The sequence below is a fragment of the Myotis davidii genome, unplaced genomic scaffold (genome assembly GCF_000327345.1).
Source record: "Myotis davidii unplaced genomic scaffold, ASM32734v1 scaffold150, whole genome shotgun sequence".
In the NCBI taxonomy this organism is placed as follows: domain Eukaryota; kingdom Metazoa; phylum Chordata; class Mammalia; order Chiroptera; family Vespertilionidae; genus Myotis; species Myotis davidii.
The window spans coordinates 2,615,057-2,639,649 of NW_006283437.1; the positions used below are offsets into that span (position 1 = coordinate 2,615,057).

The 24,593-nt window shown below is 52.1% G+C and overlaps 1 protein-coding gene and 2 long non-coding RNA genes across 3 annotated transcripts in view; 2 read left to right on the top strand and 1 right to left on the bottom strand.

The window, feature by feature from the left end:
• LOC107183120 overlaps positions 1–3,750 on the top strand; it is a 15,259-nt gene extending 11,509 nt beyond the window's left edge. The window contains exon 3 of the long non-coding RNA XR_001513891.1: positions 3,646–3,750. This is a non-coding gene — a long non-coding RNA (uncharacterized LOC107183120). The remainder of the gene's footprint in view (positions 1–3,645) is intronic.
• A 2,480-nt stretch (positions 3,751–6,230) lies between these two features.
• The window catches only part of EEF2K (eukaryotic elongation factor 2 kinase), a 49,483-nt gene continuing 31,120 nt past the window's right edge, over positions 6,231–24,593 (bottom strand). Inside the window, exons 9-17 of the mRNA XM_006753644.2 lie at positions 23,736–23,960; positions 21,810–21,877; positions 19,074–19,151; positions 18,358–18,420; positions 16,712–16,846; positions 16,377–16,565; positions 11,689–11,813; positions 7,834–8,012; positions 6,231–6,566 (exon numbers count right to left, since the gene is read on the bottom strand). Coding sequence (XP_006753707.1) covers positions 6,457–6,566; positions 7,834–8,012; positions 11,689–11,813; positions 16,377–16,565; positions 16,712–16,846; positions 18,358–18,420; positions 19,074–19,151; positions 21,810–21,877; positions 23,736–23,960 — 1,172 coding nt within the window. The 3' untranslated portion in view covers positions 6,231–6,456. The remainder of the gene's footprint in view (positions 6,567–7,833; positions 8,013–11,688; positions 11,814–16,376; positions 16,566–16,711; positions 16,847–18,357; positions 18,421–19,073; positions 19,152–21,809; positions 21,878–23,735; positions 23,961–24,593) is intronic.
• Positions 8,019–9,460, top strand: LOC107183121. Its single transcript, XR_001513892.1, has 2 exons — positions 8,019–8,391; positions 8,522–9,460. It is a non-coding gene; the product is annotated as an uncharacterized LOC107183121 (long non-coding RNA).

Sequence of the window (24,593 nt, forward strand, 5' to 3'; positions counted from 1 at the left end):
TCTTGGCTGGCAGTTAATTTGCATATCGCCCTGATTAGCCAATGGGAAGGGTAGCGGTCGTACGCTAATTACCATGTTTCTCTTTTATTAGATAGGATACTTAAATGCCATTTAACAAAGAAAAATGAACCAAAAAAATGAGTTCGCATGTCACCTCTGACACGTGTGTCATAGGTTCGCCATCACTGATATAGACAGTCAGGGAGTGCCGGGGAGTCTCCCCCATTGGCCAAGATGGTGCAGGGGGAGGGGCTTATGCTGAGCATGCCAAAACCTGGAAAGATGAATGATCAGGTCCTGAGCATGCCAAAGCTAGAAAGATGGATAGAAAAAAAGCCTTCCCCTACCTATTACTATAAGAATGATGGGCTTGAGCAGGAAGGGGGATGGTCTTTGAGATGGGAGTCCACCATTCTCCCAGGTCAGGGTGCCTGAATAAACCTCTTTCCTTCTGCACCAGCACCTGTCTCCTGAATTTGGCTTTCGTTAAGGCAAGCAGCTGAACCTGTTTTTCAGCTACAGCTTCAGCTTCTTGGAAGACATTTTTCCCAAAGCCTCCTGGTAGGGGCGGTATACTCTACTTTTACAGCATCATCCTTCACCCTCATCTGGGGACTGACTTGGCCTCATTATTTTGTTGTTGCTATTCCCCTCATACTCTCTCCCCGCCTTTTTTATCCTCACCTGAGGACATATTTTTATTGATTTTTTTTTTTTTAGAGGGAAAGGAAGGGAGAGGGAGAGAGGGAGAAACATAGATGTGAGAGAGGAACATTGATTGATTGCCTCCTGTACACACCCCAAATGATAACTGAACCCACAACCTAGGTAGTCCCCTGACTGGGAATCAAACCCACAACCTTTCCTCTTGGTGTACAGAATGATGCTCCCACCAACTGGGCCACCCAGCCAGGGTGATACTTTTGACAGAGCAAATCCTCCAGTATCTTCTGGAGAAAGCGTACATAAGAGATTACATTACATGTCTGAAAATGTCTTTATTCTACTCTTATACTTTTTTTTTAAAAATGTATTTTATTGATTTTTCACAGAGCGGAAGGGAGAGGGATAGAGAGCTAGAAACATCAATGAGAGAGGAACATCAATCAGCTGCCTCCTGCACACCCCCCACCGGGGATGTGCCCGCAACCAAGGCACATGCCCTTGGCCGGAATCGAACCTGGGACCTTTCAGTCCACAGGCCGACGCTCTACCCACCGAGCCAAACCGGTTAGGGCTCTACTCTTATACTTGATTAAGAGTTTGAACTTAACATTGTAGACTAAAGAGCATTTCCCCCTGAACTTAGAAGGCATCCTCTTCCAACTTCCAATGTTACTGCTGAAGTCATTCTGATTCTCCATCTTTTGTATACGACTGGTTCTTACCCTCTGGAAGCTTCCAGGATATTTTCCTTGTTCTTAACGTTCTGAAGTTTTGTGAGGATGAATCTTGGTATAGGTCCACTATCCATTGGCTATGCACTTGATGGGCCCTCTTATTCTGGGAACACACATCCTTTTTTCCAATAAATGTTTTTTAATTTTTAGATTCTCTCCCCCACTCTAGTTCTCTGATCTTTCTCAAACTTAAAAATTAGGTTCTTGTTCCTAGACTTTCTTTTGCCTGGCCAGTGTGGCTCAGTTGGTTGGAGCATTTGCCCGTGCACCAGAGGGTGGCAGGTTCAATTCCTGGTCAAGAGGCAGCTGATTGAGGTTTCTGTCTCGCATCCATGTTCCTCACTCTCTCCCTGGAAATCAATGGAAATGTGTCCGTGGTGAGGATTAGAAAGAAAAAAAAAGTTACTTTCTTTTATTTTAACTGAGATTATTATACTTCTTTTTCCCCAATAGATACCATTTAACAGTAAGAGCTCTAATTGTTCGAAATTGATTTAGCTCATAATGAGAAAAACTAAAATTGTGCATAGTCAGAAACATAAGTGCTGCATGGAGAAAGAAAAGGGCTCATCAAAGGGAAAAACAAACAGCCCCAAACAGACTGGGTCCTTTTGGTGACCTTAAATACAGACAAGTATGTCAAGATAGAGACACCAAATCTTTTGGGAACCCTAATTATCCTATATAATAAAAGCTTCACCCCTCCCCCCCGCACGATTTTCATGCACTGGGTCTCTAGTATTACAGTAAAAGTGCTTGTTTACTTTTGCACAGTGGTAGGACTGTTCATTTTAACACGTCTGCTAACAGGAGACATCTGAATTTGAGACCAGATGGGAAGAAACCACTTTATTTGTAATATACAAAAATGGAACTTAATACATATGCGAAAACAAATATATACTGCAAGCCACTTCTCTGGGTTCTACCAGTGTCCACCTTGTCTAGGTTACATGGTTACCCCAGAGACTAGAAACACGAATAGCACGCACAAATCCACGCAGAGAATATGCATATTTTGCCCGCCCCCAAGTTGCATACACTTGTGTAAACATTTGCTGACTGGTAAAACATGTCCAGCACTGCAAACAAATGTGCAGGGGTGGGGGTGGCAAGAAATGAAGTCACTGAAACAGCAAAAAGGTAGTTTACCTGGCTGGGCCATCAAGGTGGCATTCAATAAATTCCCACAATGCCTCGAATGAGGGGGAGGGAAGAGGAATATTCAGACGCAATGGTGTTTGTTTTTCCCCTTCTTACATTAATAAAGCCTTTATATTTTTTTTATTGATTGATTTTACAGAGATAGGGAGAAAGAAAGGGAGAGAAACATCAATTTGTTATCTCACTTATTTATACATTCATTGGTTAATTCTTGTATGTGCCCTGACTGGGAATTGAACCTGCAACCTTGGTGTATCGGGAGATGCTCTAACCAAGAGAACTACCCGACCAGGGCCAAGCCCCTCCCCACTTTTTCCCACCTGTAGTAAAACTGAAAAGGATATTACAGACCAGTTTAAGTTTAAATTTTCTTTTCCAAGTCCTCTGAATAACAGCAGCTCTCAAAACCCTACTCCAGCTTAGCGGCTAACCAGCAGTGTCACTGTGAAGATTCTACCTTTCAGAACTTCAGTGATGACATCCCCAACTCTGCTTATCTAATCTCCCAGACCTTCATCTGTTTCTTCATTGAAGATAGTCTGATATTTTCCAGTGGGGCTGGACTGTCCTGGGTATTTGTAGTGGTGGTGGCGGGGAGAGGGGATAGGGGACTGTTGCTTGCATGCTCAGCATTTGTGGAAAAAGGAGATGCCCTAGCCAGCTTTAGAAGGCACAAAACTAGGTTTGTTGTTGTTGTGTGTGTGTGTTCTTAGTTATAGTCAGGTCTTTATTTAAGAATCTCATCTGCCAACTGAGCATTTCCCACCAACACGGGGAGCAGAAACCTTCACAGGCTTCAACCCTTTGCTCAGGCGCAGCCTTTGTGGGAGCCCTCGCAGCAGCCAGTGCTGTCTTCTTAGGCGCGTGCTTAGCCTTTTTTGCTTCCTTGGCAGCCCTGATAGCTTGTTCTCGTTGAGCTTTCCTAACTTCAGGTTTCTGGTTCCTCTTGGCCATTATATCAGCAAGAGATGCACCAGTGATGGCCCTCTGGAATCTGACTGCACGGCCGGTCTTTTCTTTTGAATTTCTTCTGACCTGACTGTCCATTTTGAATTTCTTCCGACTGTCCTTTCTTCCATAGAGGACAGTCCAGTTTATCTGCCCAGGATTCCTCTTGGAAAGGAATGCCAACTCGCATTTTGCATTAAGAAATGGGAAAACCTTCCCGTCGGTCCTGGCGTAGCACCGCCCGTGTCCAGGGTAGATCTGTAACTGAAACCGCAGAGCTCGACCTTCATGGCTGCGGCCGCCGGAGCGCAGGAAAGATGGTGAAGAGCACAAAACTAGGTTTTGAAGATGAAGTAAAGTCTTCTTCTGGCTCAGGAGGATCTCAACATCCTACTGATCATTTCACTCTCAATGGTCCTTAGAGAAGCATTTGCTTAACTCTACATCCAGGCCGTCGCGACCTCCGGGAGGAGAGGGCACCACCTTCGACATTAAGGCCATGTGGGCGGCGGGCGGAGATGCAGGGGTGGTGGTTCGAGCCAATCCAAACACTGCATCATTCACTGCATGGAAGACCAGAGCTGCGAAGAGTGAGTGCAGTGACCGGCTCTCCTTTGTTCACAATTACTGAGTGCCTACTCTGTGCCAAGGCACGGTGTGTTTGAGCCCTGGAGGTCAGAAAACTGCGAGAGCTCATGCCCAGAGCTTAACACAGTAGGTCTCAATCAAGGGTTAGAGCAGAGGTGGGAAAACTACAGCCCAGGTGAGCCACCCGCTTTCAAAATAAAGTTTTATTGGAACACCAGCCACGCCCACTCACTCAAGAATTGTCTATGGCTGCTTCTGCTCTACCATAGCAGGGCTGAGCCCTGCAGAGCATATGGCCTAAAATATTTACTATCTGGCCCTTTATAAACGTTTGTGGATCCCAGTGTTAAAGGAAAGCACTAATGCATACCTAAGAACTGAGAGAGGTGATCAGGGAACAAATGGTTTGCAAATGAAGTCTAGGAGAGGGTGGGGGGCTGGCTGAATTAACAACAACAAAGGAGCATGGATTACAATGAGGCTTGATTACTCTGAAGAGAGAAGTCACAGTGAAATTGCTTGGGACTTACATTTAACATATGCAGTTTAACTGCATGCAACTGGTTTAAAACAAAAAACTACTACTTGATCTGCTGCAAGTGGCAAAAGAGCAATCAGCCCCAGCTTCTAAAGGGAACTGGCCGTGACAAGCCCACATGCAAACGAGGGCTAGCCACGTAGAGGTCCGCCCAAGGACTGCCCCGGTGGTCTTGGCTCTGCTTGGCTTTTCCTCCCGGGCACACTCTGGCTTTTGAAACCAGCTGCACAGGCTCACAGCTCCACAGCACGGCCTCTTTCAATGAGAAGGTCAGAATGGTTTGTATGTCACGCTCTGTGTTTTAAACAAATAAAGAGAAGCTCCTTAATCACTTGGAGTTCATCAAATCAGTCTGTTTTCTTTGCTATTTGAAATACAAACTGAAATCATACTGATATTAATTGAATTCTTTTTTTTATTTCTTAATCCTCACCCGAGGAAATTTTTAATTGGTTTTTTGGAGTGGAAGCGGGGGAAACAGACAGAGAGGGAAACATCGATGTGAGAGAAACACATCGATTGGGTGCCTCCCGAAAATGCCCCGACCTGGCCGAGGATCAAGCCTACAACCAGGGTATGTGCCCTTGACCAGAGCCAAACCCGGGACGCTTCAGTCTGAGGGCTGATGGTCTATCCACTGAGCCAAACCAGCGAGGGCTGAACTCTTTCTTTTTTTCTGCTTCCCAATAACCCTCAAAAACAATGGCAAGTGCTCATGCCAAGTGGCACAGCCTTCGCCATCCTCTGCAGGCTTTCCCAGGTCAACGCTGCTCGTCCAGCAGCTTCCCACTCAGGCTGGGGGAGTGACCTACGGCTCAGGCGGAAATCTTTCTGAAGAAAAAGCTCATTATGTACAATTAGCCATAGCCTGGCCGTGTGGGAACTGGTCAGTGAGTGTTTGTAGTTAGTTCTTGCCGCCTCGCTCTCCCACGTGGCAGATAAACCTGAAGTGCTGCTGCTGCAAGCACCTGCTGTGAGTGACCGGAAAGCAGGCTCACTTCAGGCAGAAGATGCCAAGGACAGGGCTGGACATCAGCTGCGAGAGAACACGAGGGGATCCTGTGCCAGGGCGGCCACGGTCCTTCCCTGTGGGAGCCTTAGGCGCACCCCCTCCCACACGCGCTGACGAGCACTGGGAGGCAGGAAAGCGTGTGTACAAGCCAGACCTGTTTGGCAAGCCCCCTGTAGAAACCATGCTTCAAAATGGAATTCGGCTGTATTCCAGGAAATCAGTTGCATTTCAGGAAGGAAATTAAACTAAAAGGTAGAAAACAGTCCGTGTGCGGGCCCTCCCCTCTGCCATGGCAGAAGAGGGCCCGGGCGTTGTACCATCCACTTGCATGGAGCAACGCCATGCATGCTTCCAAGTGCTGCGAAGAGAGGCTGTGCCCTACGCTGGGACCGGACGCCCCCACGGAGAGTTCACGGAGCGTTCACGGGCAGCGACACATTCCTCATCCGGCTCAGGACACAGGCTCTGTGGGCCTGAGAGTGCAGTCCAGCCTGAAAATGCTGGGGAGCGAAGTCCTAAGATTTTCCAAAAGCACTTTCTAGCATCTTGTGACAAAACAAAAGAACCTCAAATCCATATGCCGGTTCATTAGGCTGCTTTTTCAATCCCCACGCCCCCAAAACACCACCTGGGGGACAGCTATGTGTCTTTGCTGATAGCAAAGACGTTTTTATGAGTCAAAGAATGATGTACAAAAGTTGATGTAAACACACTAAAAATACCCCAAATAGCCCCTGGATGAGTCGGTGGGTCTTTTCCCCTCTAGCCCTTGTGTGGGGACCGGCCCAGGTGATCTTCCTGGCGCGTTACTCCTCCATCTGGGCCCAGGCCTCCTCCGCCTTCTGGTAGTACTGGTTGGCCAGCCGGCCCTTCAGGGCTTCCATCGCTGCCTCGGCTGCCTGCGTGTACAAGTCGCCTGAAAGACAGCAAAGTGGGCCACACACAGCTGAGCCACCTGGTGTTTTTGCCAGCCCAGTATCCCCTCCCCTCCCTGGGAACAGCTCCCCAAATACTACTGACTCCCTCTCCCTCCGCAGGACCCGGGTGGGGCTCTGGGCGGTCAAGCGATCAGAGTCTGGCCAAACAAAGTACCCTCCTCATTCCCCACCAGGCCGCAGCGATTGGCCCAGACTGAGGCACAGCCAATCAGAGGAAGCCATCTCAATGACTGGCATGAGGGCTGGGGGGTGCTTCCATCTGAGCCAATGAGAAGCAGGCTGAGGCCTATGCTGGGCCACTTGGAGAAGGTATGCAAGGGGAAGAAACAAAGATTAGAAACGGCCCCATGTCAGTTCTGGACAGCTTTGGCCACCAAGTGAATTTGTGCCACATGAACAAAAACGGTTTTTTCAGAGCTTCTGAGATTTAGAAATTCCAAATAAGGAATTAAAGGATTGCTTGATTTTTTATACACCCTTAACATTTTTTTAAAAACTTGGCCTCTACCCCTATACCTGTGAAATAAGAGAAATAAGGAGTTCAGTACGTTTATTATGTAACAGAAAAAATATCCAATGTGTGCGTCAACTGCTGAACGGATACACAGAATATAGTACATCTCTCTGTACAATGGAACATTATGAGGCAATAAGAAGGAATGGAGTGCTAATGCATGCTACAACATGGATGAACCTCGAAAGTATTATGCTCCGTGAGAGAAGCCAGACACAAGAGCCACATATTGTATGATTCTCTCTTTATGAACTGTCCAGAGTAGGTAAATCCACACAAAAGGAAGGCTAGTGTTTGCAGGAATGAAGCGGGGCAGGAGGCCACTGCTCCCGGGGACTGGCTCTCTCTGCGGCGTGTGGAAGCATTCTGGACTGAGATGGTCGCGATGGTTGCTCAACATCGTGCAGGTACTAAACACCACTGAACTTGTACACTTTAAAATGGTGAATTTTAGGTGATGAAAACGTCAGTTCAATTGATTTTTTAATAATAATAAAAAAAACCAACACCCTAAAACCCCAGCCCCTGATACATAACCATTAAAATGAAAACGCTCATCTGCACACCAGCTCCGTGAAGCCCCCCTAAGCCTGCGCCTGTGGGTCCAGCCTGGCAGAATGCGGGCCTGTGCATCTGAAAGAGCCGCTCGCAGCCTGTGTCTTGCCGGTGGGACAGGAATCATGTCCCTCCTGCCCGGCCCGCCCGCCTCAGGGGCAGGTCTCCCGACCTACCTGACCTCTGCGGGTCTTTCTGCAGCCGGAAGCCGCCCACAGACAGCATCTCGGCCTCCCTGGCCAGCAGCGTGTACCGGGGTTCGTCTTGCACCCCGTCGTACTCACCGCCCTCGTCACAGTCTGTTTTCTCCAGGGCAGTGCTGTACCAGTGCAGGGCCTCCGGCCAGTCTCGGGACCTTGCAGGGGATAAAGAGGAAAAGAGGGAGGTTACCATGGCAGCCGGCAGGAAGGAGAAGGCCCAGCGGCGGGAGGACCAAGTCCGGGATCCCAGGGGGCCACCACCTGTGAATCCCGACTCACAGCCCCAGAGGCCACCGCATCGCAGGGGCACCGTCCACACCTCAGGCTACACATCTATGAGAGCGCCGTCTCTCACTGTCCCTAACGGGGCTGGTGCATCCCACGGCTCTCCAGCAGTGGTGTGGGGCGTTCTCCAGTGTGAACACGGTAGCACCCTGTGGGCCTGCATTAGCAGTGGCTGGTACCATCAGTCTGTCCTATGACTGGGTAAGAGAGGAGCCGAATGGGTCCCCTTTGCCAAGGCCTCAAGGTCACGTGAGAGAATGGTCACCTTGTGGCCCATCTCACGCTGGGCCTGTGCAGCTGGCACCGGGCAGGCTTCTGGGGAGGAGCCGGTTCCCTCTCTGCTCGGCCCCTCTGGCCCCAGCTCTTTCTTCTGCTGCAGCACGTGAATGGCCAAACCACACAGGTTCTAAGCAAATCTAAACACACAAGACCGAGCAGGCAGGGTAGCAGCTTTCCCTTTGGGCGCACTAACTGTACCCGGGCGCGTGAGCATTCATAGCATGCCGGCAAAGGGCAGAGAGACGCTGGAAGAAGGCCTGTGGGTCTCACGAGCGTTCCCGGAAAGCAGCTACCGGACTTGCTGTCCTCCCCGCCGGGTGCTCCCTGGCCTGGCTCAGCCTGGTGTTAGCTCCTGCTAGCCTCCCCATGCCAGGCTCTCTGTTCCATCTGCTCCTTGCCGTTGCCCCTGCTGCCCTGTCAGCTGGGATGCCCACACTGGCTCCTCAGCTCTATGCCTCGTCTTCAGAGACACTGTCTCCAGACACCGTTTCCTACAGTGGCCTCCGTCTGTTTACTCAATGCTGAGGACAGTTTCCCCGAAGACGCCGAAGGCCCAGGAAGGCAGGGCCCGCTGGTGGGTAAGAACGCTGGCCCGGACCGCCTTCAGGAGCCAGCCCGACTCCACTTTATTTTACAGAAAAGGGGAATCTCTGACCATTATTGGTGACACACCCACCAAACTGAGGTTTTGACATTTGTCTGGAAGCCACTAAACCATATTGCACCCCTTTAGCCCCCCTGGTCCTGACCCTCCCTGGTCTTGACGGGCAAAGCAGATCTGCCCTGAAATTTGAATGAGGAAGAAAGGAAGGGCCTAATATTTCCCGCCCCATCCACCCCACGACGCCACGCCCAGGGGTAGGTGCCCACCCTGCGTTGGAGTTTCCAATGACGTTTCCTCCCCTATTTGGGGGTAACTTCTGAGAAGGTGGAAATTTGGGCCTCCATGGGGCCTGCCTTACCCGAGTGGCCCTTAATTAACGCTCCCTGAATGGAAGAGGCTGGAGCAGCTTGGAATGAGGAAGAAGAATAAAAAAAATGACTATAGTAAAAGCTATATAAAAAACTTTGAAAGATTAAACTACATAAATATCAAAAATCAATGTAACTTCCACCCCCATAAACAGTGGTCACCGAGTGACCCTGTCCCCCCACATCGGTAGTAGTTATCTCTGAAAAAAATTTTAAGCCAGCTCATATGCCAAAGAGTTACTAGCATTAACATCTGAAAAATTCTTACAAATCAACAACAGAAACTATCGTGTCAAAGAAAAAGGCAGTCATAAGACAACACAGGGTTTTGTCGGTGCCCAGCCCCGGCACCCGCCAGGCTGGGCTTCCCCGGCACACTCGGTGGGCACCAGGCTCACGGCGTCTGATCCGCACAGTCATGCGTGTCATTCTGTTCATCTCCCGTCCGTGACAGTGTAGTCCTGTGGCAGGCCACTGTAGGAGGGGCCAGAAGACCTGGGCTCCGCTCTGCCACCTGCTCCCATGTGACCATGGCAAGTCCCTTCGCTCTCGGAACTAGTTAACTCATTCATAAAATGGGGCCAAACATGCCCGCCCGGCCTGTGTGTGCCAACGAGATGTGTTGGCCCATTCATTCGAACAACCACTGAGCCAGGCCCTGCGTGGAACATGGGGCTGCAGACAGCAAACACCGGTTCCTGTTCTCAGTGAGATAACACCACCAGGGAAAGAGCGGTCCGAACACCAGGGAGCAAAGAGCAGGTACTTGTCTGCACGATATGTAGGCGGCCGCGTGTCCAGATGGTTCAGGCCCTGAGAGCTTGACATGATAGAGCCACGGCCCTGACTTTCCTTCTCACCCAGTGAGAGGGGCAGGAGACCTTGACCTGGAGAAGAGGAGCTGCCAGGCTGCGCCCCCTGCGGGTGTAGAGGATGACTGTGCTCACCTGCTCCCTCCCGGAGCCGCGGGTTAGAACTGCCTCTTCCCACTTTCATTAACGCAGCGGGCAGCCTAGCCGGAACCCCTGGAGGACCACAGGGCATCAGCAATGGGTCCCTTTACAACAAGCATGTCAAACTCGTGGCCTGCGGGCTGCATGCGGCCCACAACCAATATTTTTGCGGCCCAGCCAATATAAGGTAAGTAAAAAACGTTTTAATAAAAATTTCGTAACTTAATTTTTACAATATCCTGTTCTATATAATTATTAATAACGAACTACAACGTTCGCTAATGGCTGATTACTATCATCGTCTTGCATTCATTTCCCTTACGCGCAGGCACACCATTTCTCCTCACTAACACCAGCAGCGAATATTTTAGGAGCCGATGGCCACGTCATTAGTCTTGGACTGACTTGTTTGGTGTGCGCAACAGGAAACATTTTGCTTTCAGAGAATAAGAAAAATAGGTCTATTTGCGTTACACTTATTTGTGCAGTAATTCAGTGTCTGGTAAGTTAATGTTCAAGAAAAAATATTCATTTTTATTAAAATGTTCTATTATTTTATGTTAACGATGACTCATTTATTTCAGCCCTTTGTATTCAGCATGTCTCTACTGAAATAAACCTACATTTCTATGAAAATTGAAGCTTTTGTGTTTTTGCGGCCACATACACTTCAACCTTGTTTATTTGGCCCGTGTGAGCCTTGGAGTTTGGCATGCTTGCTGTATGAGTTCAATTCCCCCACTGTCCTCTGCTCAGCCTGGACTTCTGGGACGACTCACTGGTCAAGCCACGGAGATGAGATGGAGCCGGGCCACCGCCCCTCCTCCCCCTGCACAGCCCAGCCCTGAGCGGCAGCTAAGGAAGAGCTAGCACCTGCAGTCCTGCCTTCAGGAGGCTCAGCCACCCTGGGAAACCCGCTCCAGGCCTGAGCTACCCTGGGCTTGCTTCCTGCCCCCTCCTCTCAGAAGGGAAACATAAAAGTAGGCAGAGAAATTCTAATCACCCAGATCCTACCACCCAGGGACAACCACGCGGCCGATGCTGCACGTCCTTTCAGACTCTTTCTCAGGAGAGCCTCTACCTCTACCGGCTCAGCTGCCGCTAAGCTGGGCTCATGCTTCTGCGCCAGGCTCGGGGAGAGTTCCACCTCCTCTAACCCTCACACAACAACCCTAGGATGCAGGTTCCACAGCCGTTCCGTTTACACACTGAAGGGCCTGAGGCCACGGACTGGAACGCAGGGGGGAGCCGAGCCCGAAACCCAGGTCTGTGCTGGTCCCGGAGGGGAAGCTCCCACCGGGAGCCCGTTCCCACCAGCCCCCCTGAGTGGCGGCCACAGTACCTGTCTGGGCTGAGGTTCTGGCCAGTGTCAAAAGCTCGTGCCACCAAGATCATGGACTGTCTGTCACCAGCGCCAGCCGCCTTCAGTAAGTAATCAAATCCTTTGGTTTTATTTTCTTCCGTCTCCTGTCAATACCAACCAGAGGGGAGAGAAGAGAGATGAGGCCTGCACTGGAGGGGCTGCCAGGGCCACCGACCAGCCTTCTCCCACTGACTGTTGTGAGAGCCGGTGGCTGGGGCTGCTGTAGAATCGCCCACCGTGAGAAAGAACGGGCGGGCACCTGGTGCCATGCTCCTTGGGTGCCCACCAGGAGAGAATAGCAGCTCAGCCTTCTCCTGCCCCCTGTCGTCTATCTGCTCCGAGGCAGCCGAAGAGCCACTCACGTCCTGCCTCCGCAGGGCAGGGCTCTCTGCTCCCACGCTTTAAACATTTCAGCAGCTTTACTGAGATATAACTCACACACCACATAATCCACCCAATGAAAGCACACAAATCAACAGTCTCAGCATATTCACACAGTGTGCAACATCACCGTAACCATTTCAGACAACCGAAACACCATGCCCTGAACTGTCACCTCCCTACCCAGCCCTGGGCAACAACTGTTTCTCTTTTATTGATTTCAGAGAGGAAGGGAGAGGGAGAGAAAGATAGAAACATCAACGATGAGAGAGAATCATTGATTGGCTGCCTCCTGCAGGTCCCTTATCAGGATCAAGCCTGCAACCCAGACATGTGCCTAACTTGGAATCAAACTGTGACCACCTAGTTCATACGTTAACACTCAACCACTGAGCCACACCGGCCAGGCTCATCTATCATCTGTTTCTAGAGATTTCACTATTCTGGACATTTAATATAAATGTAATCCTATAATATGTGGCTGCTCCTTCCACTTGGCATACAGCATTCAGGGTTCATCTATGTTGTAGCAGGTATTAATGCTTCATTCTTCTTATGGCCAAATAACATCCCATTGTGTAGATATATCACATTTTGTTAATTCAGACCTGGCCAGTGTGTTCAGTGGTTAGAGTGTTGGCCTGTCCACCCAAGGGTCACGGGTTCAATTCCAGGTCAAGGGTTCTTTCCCCGCCCCTAGTCAGAGCGCATGCAGGAAGCAACCAGTTAATGTGTTTCTCTCACATTGATGTTTCTCTCTCTTTCTCTCCCCCTCCCTCCCTCCCATCCACTCTCTGAAAAGCAATGGAAAAAGTATTTCCAGGTGGGGATTAACAACAACAAAAAGGTATCGCTTCCTAGTATTTCACTATGTGCTGCCTCTTACCTATGGTCTGGAACCTGGGATTGTGCTGTGGGGCTGCCCTGTGCCATGCAGGGTATTCAGCAGCATCCTTGGTCTCCACCCACTAGTGCCAGTTGCATCCCCAGAGTCGCGACAAACAAAAATGTCTCCAGACATAGCCCAGTGTCCCCTGGAAAGAGGGAGGGCAGAACGGCTGGCTGAGAACCACTGGTTTTGGAAACTGTGGTGAACGCACCGTAAAACCGTGCCTTCTGCACATTTCCTCCCAATGCCGTGTTCAGCGACGTCATACTTATCATGACATTGCCACATTTACACCACAGCAAGCGGAAATCGCTACAAGTGAAGGTTTGAGTAACTGTCTTTTTGACTGTCTTGGTTGAAAAAGAGATGAAAAAATATTCATGATGCAGATTAACTTAAAAGCGTTGGTGCCTGTCATTGTATTGTGCTGGCACAGGAAACTGAAGAAACATTCTCCAGTGTTATCAGCAATGCAGCTGCTCGTATCAGCGGCAAATAAACGAACTTCCGGTTCTGACAGAGATCTTCCTTATTTCACCTTCATCTTACACACTAAAGTACATGAGAGTTTCAACCAATATTTATAATGGCCAATATTTATGTCAGAATGTCACAGCCCCATCAGTTGCAACCATAAGTGGGTAGCAGATATAACGTTCCACAACAAGTAGCGAAAGCATCCTGTGAGAATGCCCTGACTATATCGAATTTACAATAGTCTTTTTAAAAAATATATATATTTTTTATTGACTTCAGAGAGGAAGGGAGAGGGGGGGAGAGAGAGATAGAAATATCAATGATGAGAGAGAATCAATCGACTGCCTCCTGCATGCGCCCTACTGGCGACTGAGCCTGCAACTGGGGCATGTGCCCTTGGCCGGAATTGAAACCAGAACGCTTCAGTCCACAGGCCGATGCTCTACCCACTGAGCCAAACCAACTAGGGTGCTCCACATTCTTTTATTCATTTATTGAATTTATTGAGATGACATTGGTTAACAAAATTATATAGGTTTCACGTGTACAATTCTATAGTAGATCATTTGTAGATTGCATTGTGTTCATCACCCCAAGTGTTCCACATTCTTTATGTCAGTAACGTTTATAATAAACTTATATGCAGATGGTGCACACCTTTCCTCCCACCCGGGAGCCAGCGGGTGAACACTCCCGGCGCAGCACTGGCTGAATGAGCTTGGAGGTGGGAGACACGTCACCCGCCTGTCAGATCCCCTCCCTGCACCAGGCCTGCCCTCACCGTCTAACACGGGCCATAGGACCGGCGGTGGGTTATCTCTGCCCACGGGCCCGATAATCGGCCTGACTGAACCGCATGACACTGCCAATATCTGACCATTCCTGACCTATAAACATGGTAGTTTTGTGAAGTTCAACTTCATGTGTACAAGGCTCGTCACTGCAGCAATTTCTGTGATATTCAAAGAATGGAACCAACCCCAGTGCCCATCGACAGGGCACAAGTTGGTAAGCACGTAGCACCCATCCAACAGAAGGTCACGCAACTGTGGAAAAGAACGAGGGCACTTTCTCTACACCACGAGGGGAGCTGTGGATGCTGCCGGTGAGAAAGCCTAGGGCCAGGTGAGTGCGTGGCAGGCTAACGTTCGAGAAAAACAGGGTGAAAATACGCTGTGTTGGTAGAAGGGAACCCTGTGCACTGGGTTAAGCAGTGTCCCTCCCCATTCATGTCCACCCAGAACTTCAAAATGGGGCCTGATTTGGAAACAGGACTTGCAGATGTTAACATGTTGATTAGTTAAGTTGAGGTCATCCTGGGGTAGTGCAGGCCCTAAATCCCATGTGACTGGCGTCTTTTTTTTTAATCCTCATCCAAGGATATTTTTTCCATTGTTTTCTAGAAAGACTGAAAGGGAGGAAAGACGGGGAGAAAGAGAGAAAAAGAAACATTGATGTGAGACACATCAATTGGTCGTCTCCCACATACACCCCAACTGGGGTGGGGAACCTGCAACTGAGGTGCGTGCCCTTGACCAGGAATGGAACCCAGGACCCTTCAGTCTGCAGGGCATGACTGGTATCTTTGTCAGAGGAGAAGAGACACAGAGACGTACAGAAGGCCATGTGAAGACAGACACAAAGAGGGGAGTGACGAATCTATACGCCAAGGATGCTACAGATGCCAGCACCATGAGAAGCTGAAAGAGACAGGAAGGAGGAAGCACAGCTCTGCCAACACTTTAAAAAAAATGTTTTTATTCATTTCAGAGAGGAAGGAAGAGGGAGAGAGAGAGATAGAAACATCAATAATGAGAGAGAATCACTGATCGGCTGCCTCCTGCACGGTCCGAGCCCTCAACCCGGACATGTGCCCTTGACCAGAATCAAACCTGGGACTCTTCAGTCCGCAGGCCGACGCTCTATCCACTGAGCCAAACCAGGTAGGGCTCTGCCGACACTTTAGTTTTGGACTCCTAGTCTCCAGAACTGTGAGAGAATGAATTTCTGTTGTTTTAAGCCACCTAGTTTGTGGTCATATGTTATGGCAGCAACAGGAAACTAATACACCATGGAATTCTATACAACAAACTAAAATTTTAAAGAAAATAAAGGTTTTGATCACATAAACCTCTTACCTATTCAGAGAGTTAAATAAATAAAGGGCTTTGGAGTGCCTTCTTCTGGTCTGAGACCCCTCCCCACAGGCCACATCCAGGCCAGTGAGGAGGGCTGTACCGGCCATGCTGAGCCCAGCCTCACCCAGCCGCCTATCCATCCGCGTGCTCGACCAGGGCTTCTCAACTTCTCCGGGGAAAGACTGAGTTTTGTAGACCCTGACGGGACCTCCTCACTCAGTGCTTTCCTCACTGTGCCATGGGCCAGGGAGGCGGGGGAGCGGACTCATGGGCTTCCCACCCCACGTCCCGCAGTTCCAGACCCCACGCAGCCTCCCCTCCTGCGCCACCTCCACATGCCGCAGGCTCCGGCCGCACCAATCGCCTCCAGACCTTAGATCCGCCAGCCTGTGTGCGGCCCCTCTCCCTGAACTGCTCTTCATCACCATTTGGCCTTTCGCTCTAACTTAAATATCATTTTATTCATTGATTTCACAAGCAAATCCTAAGCACCTACTATGTGCTGGACTGTTCTAGCCTCTAAGGGTACCACTGGAGCGAGTGCTCAGGAAGCAAGCTGACCCTGAAGCCCCAGGCAGGACCCTCCCTCATTTGTTCCCACGTGTCTGTCCTGCTTCTCCCATCACCCCTGCTGCACCTGCCTGGAAATCGGACTGTCCCTTCCACTCAGTCCCCAGGCCGGGGACCCACTCTCACTCAGAAGTGGGGGCTCTACCCGGTGATCAGACCCCAGGCTGGGAAGGTGGGCTGGGGAGGCCGCTGCTGGTCCCAGCCCCTCTCACCTTCAGAGCGACGTCGGCCAGGATGTGGTGGGGCAGCTGCGAGTACAGGAGCCCCAGGCCCACGATGGCCTCCAGCTCGCCCAGGTCGGCTGCGTGCTCCAAGTGGAAGATGGCCGACTCACGGTCCCAGTCCTCGTCCTTCTCACAGAAGCGCCCGCCCTCGTGGTATCTCACCATAGCCAGATGGACCTGCCACACAGATGGGGTGCTGGTTGGGCAGTCTGGGAGGCGACGGCCACACCCCAGGGTCCCCAGCCAGCCTACAGGAGGCAGTCATGAGCGGAGGTGAGCGCCGGGTTAGTGCAGAGAGGGCTCTGAAAAGGCATCACCGATACCTTCCCCAGAACGGACTTCCCGATTCTCTTGCCAAGGTCCAGAGCATTAAGCCTGTGCACTTCCAGGGCCACAGTGGAAGGCCTGGGCAGGTGGAGGCGGGCGGGGTTAAGGAGGTTCCACTTCTCCACACAGACCTGAAGGGAGAGAGCCGGGCATGGCATGTTTCCAGGCCAGAGGGGCCGGGGCTGGGGACAGACAGGCGTCAACAGCTGTCAGCAGCTCCCATGACATGAGCCTGGCTGGCCAGGTGGGAGCAAACCCTGATGGTGTCGAGTTTTCTAGGACAAACAGGGTCCATTTCTAGTCACTCAAATTCTGTCAGCTCGTGGGCACCGAGGGCCTAGGGCGGCAACGGGACACCAAGGCCAGCAGCACAGCCCGCAGCGGCTCAAAGAAGTGCGTCGCTCACTTGTCAGTCTGGGTGGGACGGTGGGGACCTCTGGGGAGGGTCAGTCTGGGTGAGGCCGGGAGGCTGGGCCCCAAGCGGCCCATTGGCCCGCTCTCCACGCACCAGAGTCAGATCCCTCCGCTTTCCTCTGGGCATCAACCGGGTGCTCCCGGGAATGTCTCCCAGCTAAACACAGCCCGGTTTTGCCCCACCGGCATGGCTCAGTGATTGAGCTTCGACCTACGAACCAGGAGGTCATGGTGCGATTCCTGGTCAGAGCACATGCCCAGGTCACGGTTCGATTCCCGGTTGGGAGTGTGCAGGAGGCAGCCAATCCATGATTCTCTCTCATCACTGATGCTTCTCTCTCTCTCTCCCTCTCCCTTCCTCTCTGAAATCAATAAAAATATATTTAAAAAATAAATAAATAAACACAACCCAGTTTACAGGTTCCTCCAAGCAGCGCCAGGCAGATGTGTGTGCCAAACACCCGACAACGCACGGCGGCCCCGCGGCAGAGGGTGGTCCAGCTCAGAATGCTGGTGGTGTCACCGCTGAAAACCGTGCCCGTGCCTGGCTGAGCCCTGACCCGACCGGGAAAGAACCCCTGGTGAATCAATCCTCTGTGCGCCAGAGGGTGGGGAGGAAAGCCGGCGACCAGGGCAGGCTCTGGGCGGGAGGTGTGACTGAGGCCCCAGTGGGAGAGCAGCAGCCTGGAGGTGTGCCCACGGGCAGGAAGGACCTTGCAGGTGGGAGAGCCTCCTCAGTCTCTTGGGCGGGAGGCGGGGGGCGGGCTCCAGTGCCGCACAGGCAGCTATCGAAGAGCACAGGCACCAAGGGTGGTCCCGCCCTCGCCCGCCAGAGGGTCAGGAGCGCCTAAGGGAGCCAGGGAGCTGGGAGGCTAACAAGACCTGTGTCCTCATCCTGAAATGGGGGCGAGCACATCAGCCTGTCCCCCTGGGTGGCGTCAGGAGGAAGTTAATTAATGTCACGAATGGCTCTGTGGGCGGGGCTTTAGCAGTGAGCTGTGGCTGCTTGATGCCCCTCCAGGGCGGGTGATCCTGGCACCCCTCACCCTCCCCAGAGGCCCCCATCATCCCACCCAGGCAGGGGCTCAGAAGGTATTTGCCCAGGAGATGGGCTTCTGTGCACCGTTTGCCTTTAGGAGATTGTGAGGTGCCGGGCAGGCTGCGGTGACGTGAGGGGGAGAAACAGAGGCAAGCGCGCGGCACAGCAGGGGGTCCTCGGGGAGCTTACCCGTCCGCAGCTGCCCAGGCTGTCTTCGTCCGACTCGTCCCGCTGGCTACCGTTTGAGTGGCCCTGATGGATGCAGAGAATAGAGTTCCAGAGAGCAGCTTCCCCCAAGGCCGGGCTGGCCAGGAGCCTCCTCCCGAGAAACGCCTCTCAGGGACGCCCGCCCCCGGGGAAGCTGGAGCCCGCCTGGCAGGCCGAGCGGGTGCTGGCAGCAGGCGGACCATGTGCCGGAGCAGCCACAGCCTTCCTCACGGGGGATCCCAGAAAACGGGGCCCAGTCCTGGCTCCCGCCGCATGTCTTTCCTGCAGGACAAGGCTAGGCCAGAGGGCTCCCGGAGGCGCCCTGTGGCCGGACTCTGGCACGGCTGGTGGGACATCTGTGCCACTGCCGAGGCCACCCTCACGGAAGCCGTGGGAGCTGCCTCAGAAGCCCGTCCTCTAGCTCTCCCAGTGCCTGGGAGCTGGGCCAGCCTCTTACCCAGCATCCTCTCTGCTTAGCCACTTTCAATCCTGTGCCTAACCCCATCCTGGGCTCCTTACTACACTGGTCCCCATTTGCCTGTTTTATCTGGGGCCCTGCATCCATCTTTTCCTGAAATGAGCTTATTTAGTAATTTATTCATCATGTTCTCATAACCCACTTGCATTCCCCCTACCTCTCTACCCTCCCAGACAATGAGGGAACAGAAAACTGGTCTTATTTCCCAGGAGTTCCCTACCTGTTCTCGGGGCTCTGGGTCATCCAGCTCACCCCGCTTCTCACTGGGGTATCCGCTGTCCCCACTGTTCTCAGAGTCCTGTGGAGAGAAGATGGCCCGAGATCTCAGTGGGCGCCTGGGGGTGACATCTGGACATGCCAGTTGTTTGCTTCCTCTCCTTTCCCCATCATCTCACGTGACGTCCTCCTCTTGCCCGTGTTGGCTGCATGACAACTGAGCAGTAGAGCTAGACTGCTCGGCTCAGGTCTGACTTTGGGACTCGCCAGCTGTGACCTTGGACAGCTGCTTGCCCTCTCGATTTCCTTCTTATGGGGACTCATTACAGCACCCAAGTCAGGGGCTGTGAGGGTGAAACCGATGGTGGAATCACAGGAAGTGCAGTGTTAAGTGTGGCCCGTCCATTTCACAGGCAGGAAAACAAAGGCTGGGGTAAGGGTTAAAGCCACAGATGAAATGCAGCCTTGGGGCCCATATTACTACAACTACACTCTCTGCCCAAACCGCACAGGTCACCCACATATTTTTGTTGTTGTTGTTCCAGATCTGAGTCCTGTTCAGAAAGGAATCTGGTGTAATTTACAACAGCTAAGACCACCATAATGTATCTACCAGCCTGGAGTTCTGCATCACTATTCAGCTCCCACTTTCATTATTTTCCTTCTTTACTGAGAAGTATTTCAAACACACAATAGGAGTGGAGACCACGGTGAACACCCCTCCTATCCCTGGCCCTGTCACTCTCAACAGTAGGCCGTAGTTACTTTGGATCTTGCATTTTTATTTATTTACTTTTGTTAATCCTAACCTGAGGATATTTTTCTATTGATTTTAGAGCGTGGAAGGGAGCGGGAGAGACAGAAAGGGAGAAACATCGATGTAAGAGACACATCGATTGGTTGCCTCCTGCCTATGCCCTGACTGGGGCTGGGGATCAAGCCTGCAACCGAGGCACATGCCCTTGACTGGAATTGAGGGCCATGCTATAACCACTGGGAAAACTGGCTGGGGCTAGATCTTCTGTTTGTAAAAGGAATTAAAACACTACTGTCAAAATGTAGGTCTCTAGTGCATCCCTCTCCACCCCCCATCCTCTCTTCCTCCTCTAGATAAAGCCACTTACATGGACTCATACTTCTCACTTGTGGTTTTCCTTTAGAAAGCCATTTTATTTTACTTATGTAAGTATCTTTTTAAAAGAAGCTTGGCATCACTAGCTTAAATGTGAAACTTGTCTTACTCCCCGGAACAGGGAGGAGCCACGCAAGCCCACACAATGCGATCCTGGTCCCTGGTCCGGCTGGGACCCCTCCACCCAGGCGCCTACAGGCCTCCCGGCCAGCCTCCCCCAGAGCCTGTACCTGTGTGAGTCGAACGGCTGTTCTGTTGGGTGTGTTTCCCCCAATTTTTAAAATTGAGGCGTTATTTACAGACCCCCAAGCTGCAGTGTTCAGGGGGTGGAGTGAAGGCTCCTTTTGAACATGGACTGCAGGCTGTACTCAGAAGCTCCGGGCAGCCTGCTCCTTGCACCCCTGTCCCTCCTTCTAGACCAGGGGTGGGCAAGCTTTTTGACTCGAGGGCCACAATGGGTTCTTAAACTGGACCGGAGGGCCGGAACAAAAGCATGGATGGAGTGTTTGTGTGAACTAATATAAATTCAAAGTAAACATCATTACATAAAAGGGTACGGTCTTTTTTTTTTTTTTTTTAGTTTTATTCATTTCAAACGGGCCGGATCCGGCCCTTGGGCCGTAGTTTGCCCACGGCTGTTCTAGAATCATGACCAAGCTGAACATCAGCGAGCCCCCGCCAACCCCAGCTCCAGGCCCTGGGTGAGGCAGCCAACCTCTCCAGCCCGAGGTCTCTTTGCCTGAGGAAAGGGGGGGCCAACCCATCCGAGATGGAGAGTGCAGGCCAAGGGCAGTGGTCAGGGTGAGCCTGAGCACTGGCTCTGTCGCCCAGTGACCAGGGAAAGTGGCCAACCTCTCTGGCCTCAGTGTCCTCAGGTCTGAGTCAGGGATGCTCGGAGGCCTGCCCAGCAGTGGGCATGGGAGGCAGCAGGCGGCTGAGGGCGGAGGGAGCGAGGCATGTCGCGTGCCAATGTCTGTTAAAGGGACGAACTGAAGCATCTACCAAGTCCCCACACGGCGTCTGCCCTCGGTGATGATCCGTGTGTCAGCTAATCTTTTTTCCTTGCCCTCAACCATTCTGAAACGCAGCCAAGAGTGAACGTGAACCTTTGGAGCCATCTGAGGGTGCAGTGGTGGTCTGGGCGAGTGTGACAAACCTACAAAGTCTGAATTTTAAATGTGACGCCGGGATATGTTTGCCTGAATGCAAATATGATGCTTTCCGTTTCTTACCACTGAGCCCCCCAGAGCTGCAAGAACCTGTTCCATTTATCCAACCGAGAGTGGCCCCCTCCCCAGCGCAGCTGTCCACACAGGGGCCAAGCCCGCTGAGGGCTGAGCCGCAGCTGTCTCTGCTGCTGACCTGGGTCCCTCTTCTCTAGCCAGCTCCTTGCCTCTCTAACCGGCTCCTGGCTTCTCTAACCGGCTCTCTCCGAAAACACTGCGCCTGTGGGCGGGAGGCTGAGATTACCTGTGTCCCTACCCCCTCCGTCGGCCCCTGGCCCGTGCAGAGCAGACCGGGGCTGCCCACCTCGGACCCTGAGCATCACCCTCAGTTCCCCCTGGACTGTCCTCTCCGCCCAGCCTGCTCCTCCTTCCCGCTCCTCACCCGGTGGTTGTCGGGATGGTCGTGATCTTGGGGAGCCATGTTGTCCAGGTCGCTGAACACTGGCCAATCTGGGCAGGAGAAAACACAGACAGATGATGTGCTGGGGCCACTGCTGGGAAGTCCCCAAGACCAAACTACAGCCTAGAGCTGGCTGCACCTGGTGAAGCCTTTTTTATATTTTAAAGATGCAAAAAGAGGGAGAAAACTGCTGTCAGCACCCGGGGCTACAGTTCTCTTTCCTCCTTGAGAACTTTCTCCAACTCTCGCCAGCTGTGGGCCCTGAGCAGGTGGCTTAATCGGGGTTGTCATAAAGCGACATGTCTGTAGCACGTGTGCAGGGCCCGAGGCGGCCCCACGGGGTGCAGTTGTGAAGGAAGAAAGGCCATTTGTACTTTGGGGACCAAAGAAGCGCGCCATGCCGGACACCTGAGGGCAGAGCAGCCGTGTGGGAGCGTGGCTCTGCTCCGTGACGGGGTGGACATGGCCATGCTACAGTGGTGGTCACGTCCCAGGCCTCCGTTGCCACAAGCCTGACGAGGCCCGCATGCAGGCTTGGCCTGCTTTTCCGGAGCGCGCAGTGAGGACCCAGACGGCTTCACATCCAGCCACTTCCCGGAGGCCCAGTCTGGCTCCTGCCTGGAGCTCCCCTGAGCCAAACCTGGCTTGCCTCCTGATTTTCTCTTTTTTAAATATATATTACTGACTTCAGACAGGAAGGGGAGGGAGAGAGAGATAGAAACATCAATGATGAGAGAATCATTGGTCAGTTGCCTCCTGCACGCCCCACACTGGGGATTGAGCCCACCACCCAGGCATGTGCCCTGACCAGGAATCGAACCATGACCTCCTGGTTCATAGGTCAAAGATCAACCACTGAGCGACACCAGCCAGGTATCTCCTGTTTTTATGTGGTTTCTTTAAGAATGGTTTTTTCCCTTGTTAAATGATTGAAAATAATGAAAAGAGTAATATCTCCTGATATGTGAAAATTACATGAAATTGAAACTTTGATGCCCACAGCAGGAGCGCTGGCACACGAGCCGCGCCTGTTTGCTTAGCCGCACCTACACTGCGCTCAGACGGCGAGGGCACACTGTGCCCACAGAGCCTACAACACTTCCTCGGGCTCGGACGCTGCTCAGTGGCTGAGCGTCAGCCTATGAACCAGGAGGTCAAAGTTCGGCTTCGTCAGGGCACATGCCCGGGTTCCGGGCTCAATCCCCAGTGTCGGGCAGGAGCGGGCAGCTGATCAATGATTCTCTCTCATCATTGACATTTCTATCTCTCCCTCTCCTTTCCTCTTTCTCTAAAATCAATAAAAACATTAAAACAAACAACCTTGTTTGCTGATACCTGCTCTGTGGAGAGGCCTAACGACTTCTTTAACTCGGACACCGAAACCCTCTCCCGCTCCGCTGCGCCGCCCCGGCCGAGCAATGGCCACACCATCCTCCGCATCCCCAGAGTCGCCAGCTGTCACCTCAGCTTCAGAAATGATGGTTTTTCTCCTTTGACCTAGTCATGTGACCCTAACCCACTCCCTAATGCTGAGCACCCTGATTCCTGTGAAAACCCCGTCTGTGACAGACGATGCCCTTAAGTTACTAACAGTCTTTATTTGTTAATACCTTACTTAGAATTTCTGCATTACACATTTATGAGTGAGGCCTGAATATAGTTTTCTTTTTTGGTGTTTTGTCAAGCTTTGCTAGTTTCCTAAAACACACTGAAATGTGTGTTCTACAACACGGGTTATTTTATAGCATCCAGATGACCTGTGTCTTGAACTCGCCTGTAAAACCCTCTGGGCCATGAATCTTTTTAGTTAGTGTGTTTAAGTCTAACGTTCAGGGAAAGCCAGTTTAGCTCTGTAGGCCTGGCACCTGTCCCTCCAATCACAAGGATCCGGGGCCAACCATCACTCACGGAGGTGGTCCAGCTTCTGGCTGTGTGGCGTGGCTGAAGATGGGGAGGAGGACAGAGAGTCGAAGGTCACGTCACTCATGTTCTCGTCTCCAGAGTTCTCTGACAGGCGGAGGAGCAGGGGCGGCCGGCTCCCAGAGAGGGTCCTCACTAGGGGGCTCCCACACTTTTCCTCTGTCCCCCTCAAGATGGTCTTGGCTGATTGCTGGAGAAGTAACAGGGACGTTCAGTCACAGAGGCATCCGCTGGGAAAGAGGAACTCCTCTTATCTGTTGTTGCCCTGGGCTCCTATCCATGCCCGTTTAGGGTCTGGTGGAAAATCTAAAAATAGTCAGTGAGGATTAACCCAAAGGGACATCTGGGAGCCGGCCAGCCAACATTCCCCAAAGCGCGGACCACACTGCCAGCCCTGAGCTGGGGAATTCACATCACTACACGTCCAGAATCCCAAGCTGGTCTTTGCCAACGTTCTTGTACCTGGGCCATGCGGGGTAGGGAGTGGGCACATCCTCAACACAGCCAGGCGCAAGCCTAGCCCAGCTATTTGTCGACAAACACAACCTCACGCACACGCACACGCACACGCACACACACGCACACGCACACGCCACACATCTCTCCCCCAAGCTCTGCTCACCTGGTCTCCTCACTCTGGTAAAAATGGGCCCAAATCAAGCAGACCCCAGCTGCTCTACTAGTGGACACTCAGCTTAGTGCACTGACTTGGGAGGGAGGAGGGGCACAGAAGGGACTGAGATCCCTCCGGTCCTGATGGTCTTCAGTTAAGCACTGCAGGCCTGGGTCGCTGTCACAGTGAAGCGCAGTGTGTGGCCCGGCAGTACCCCCTCCCCCCGCGCCCTC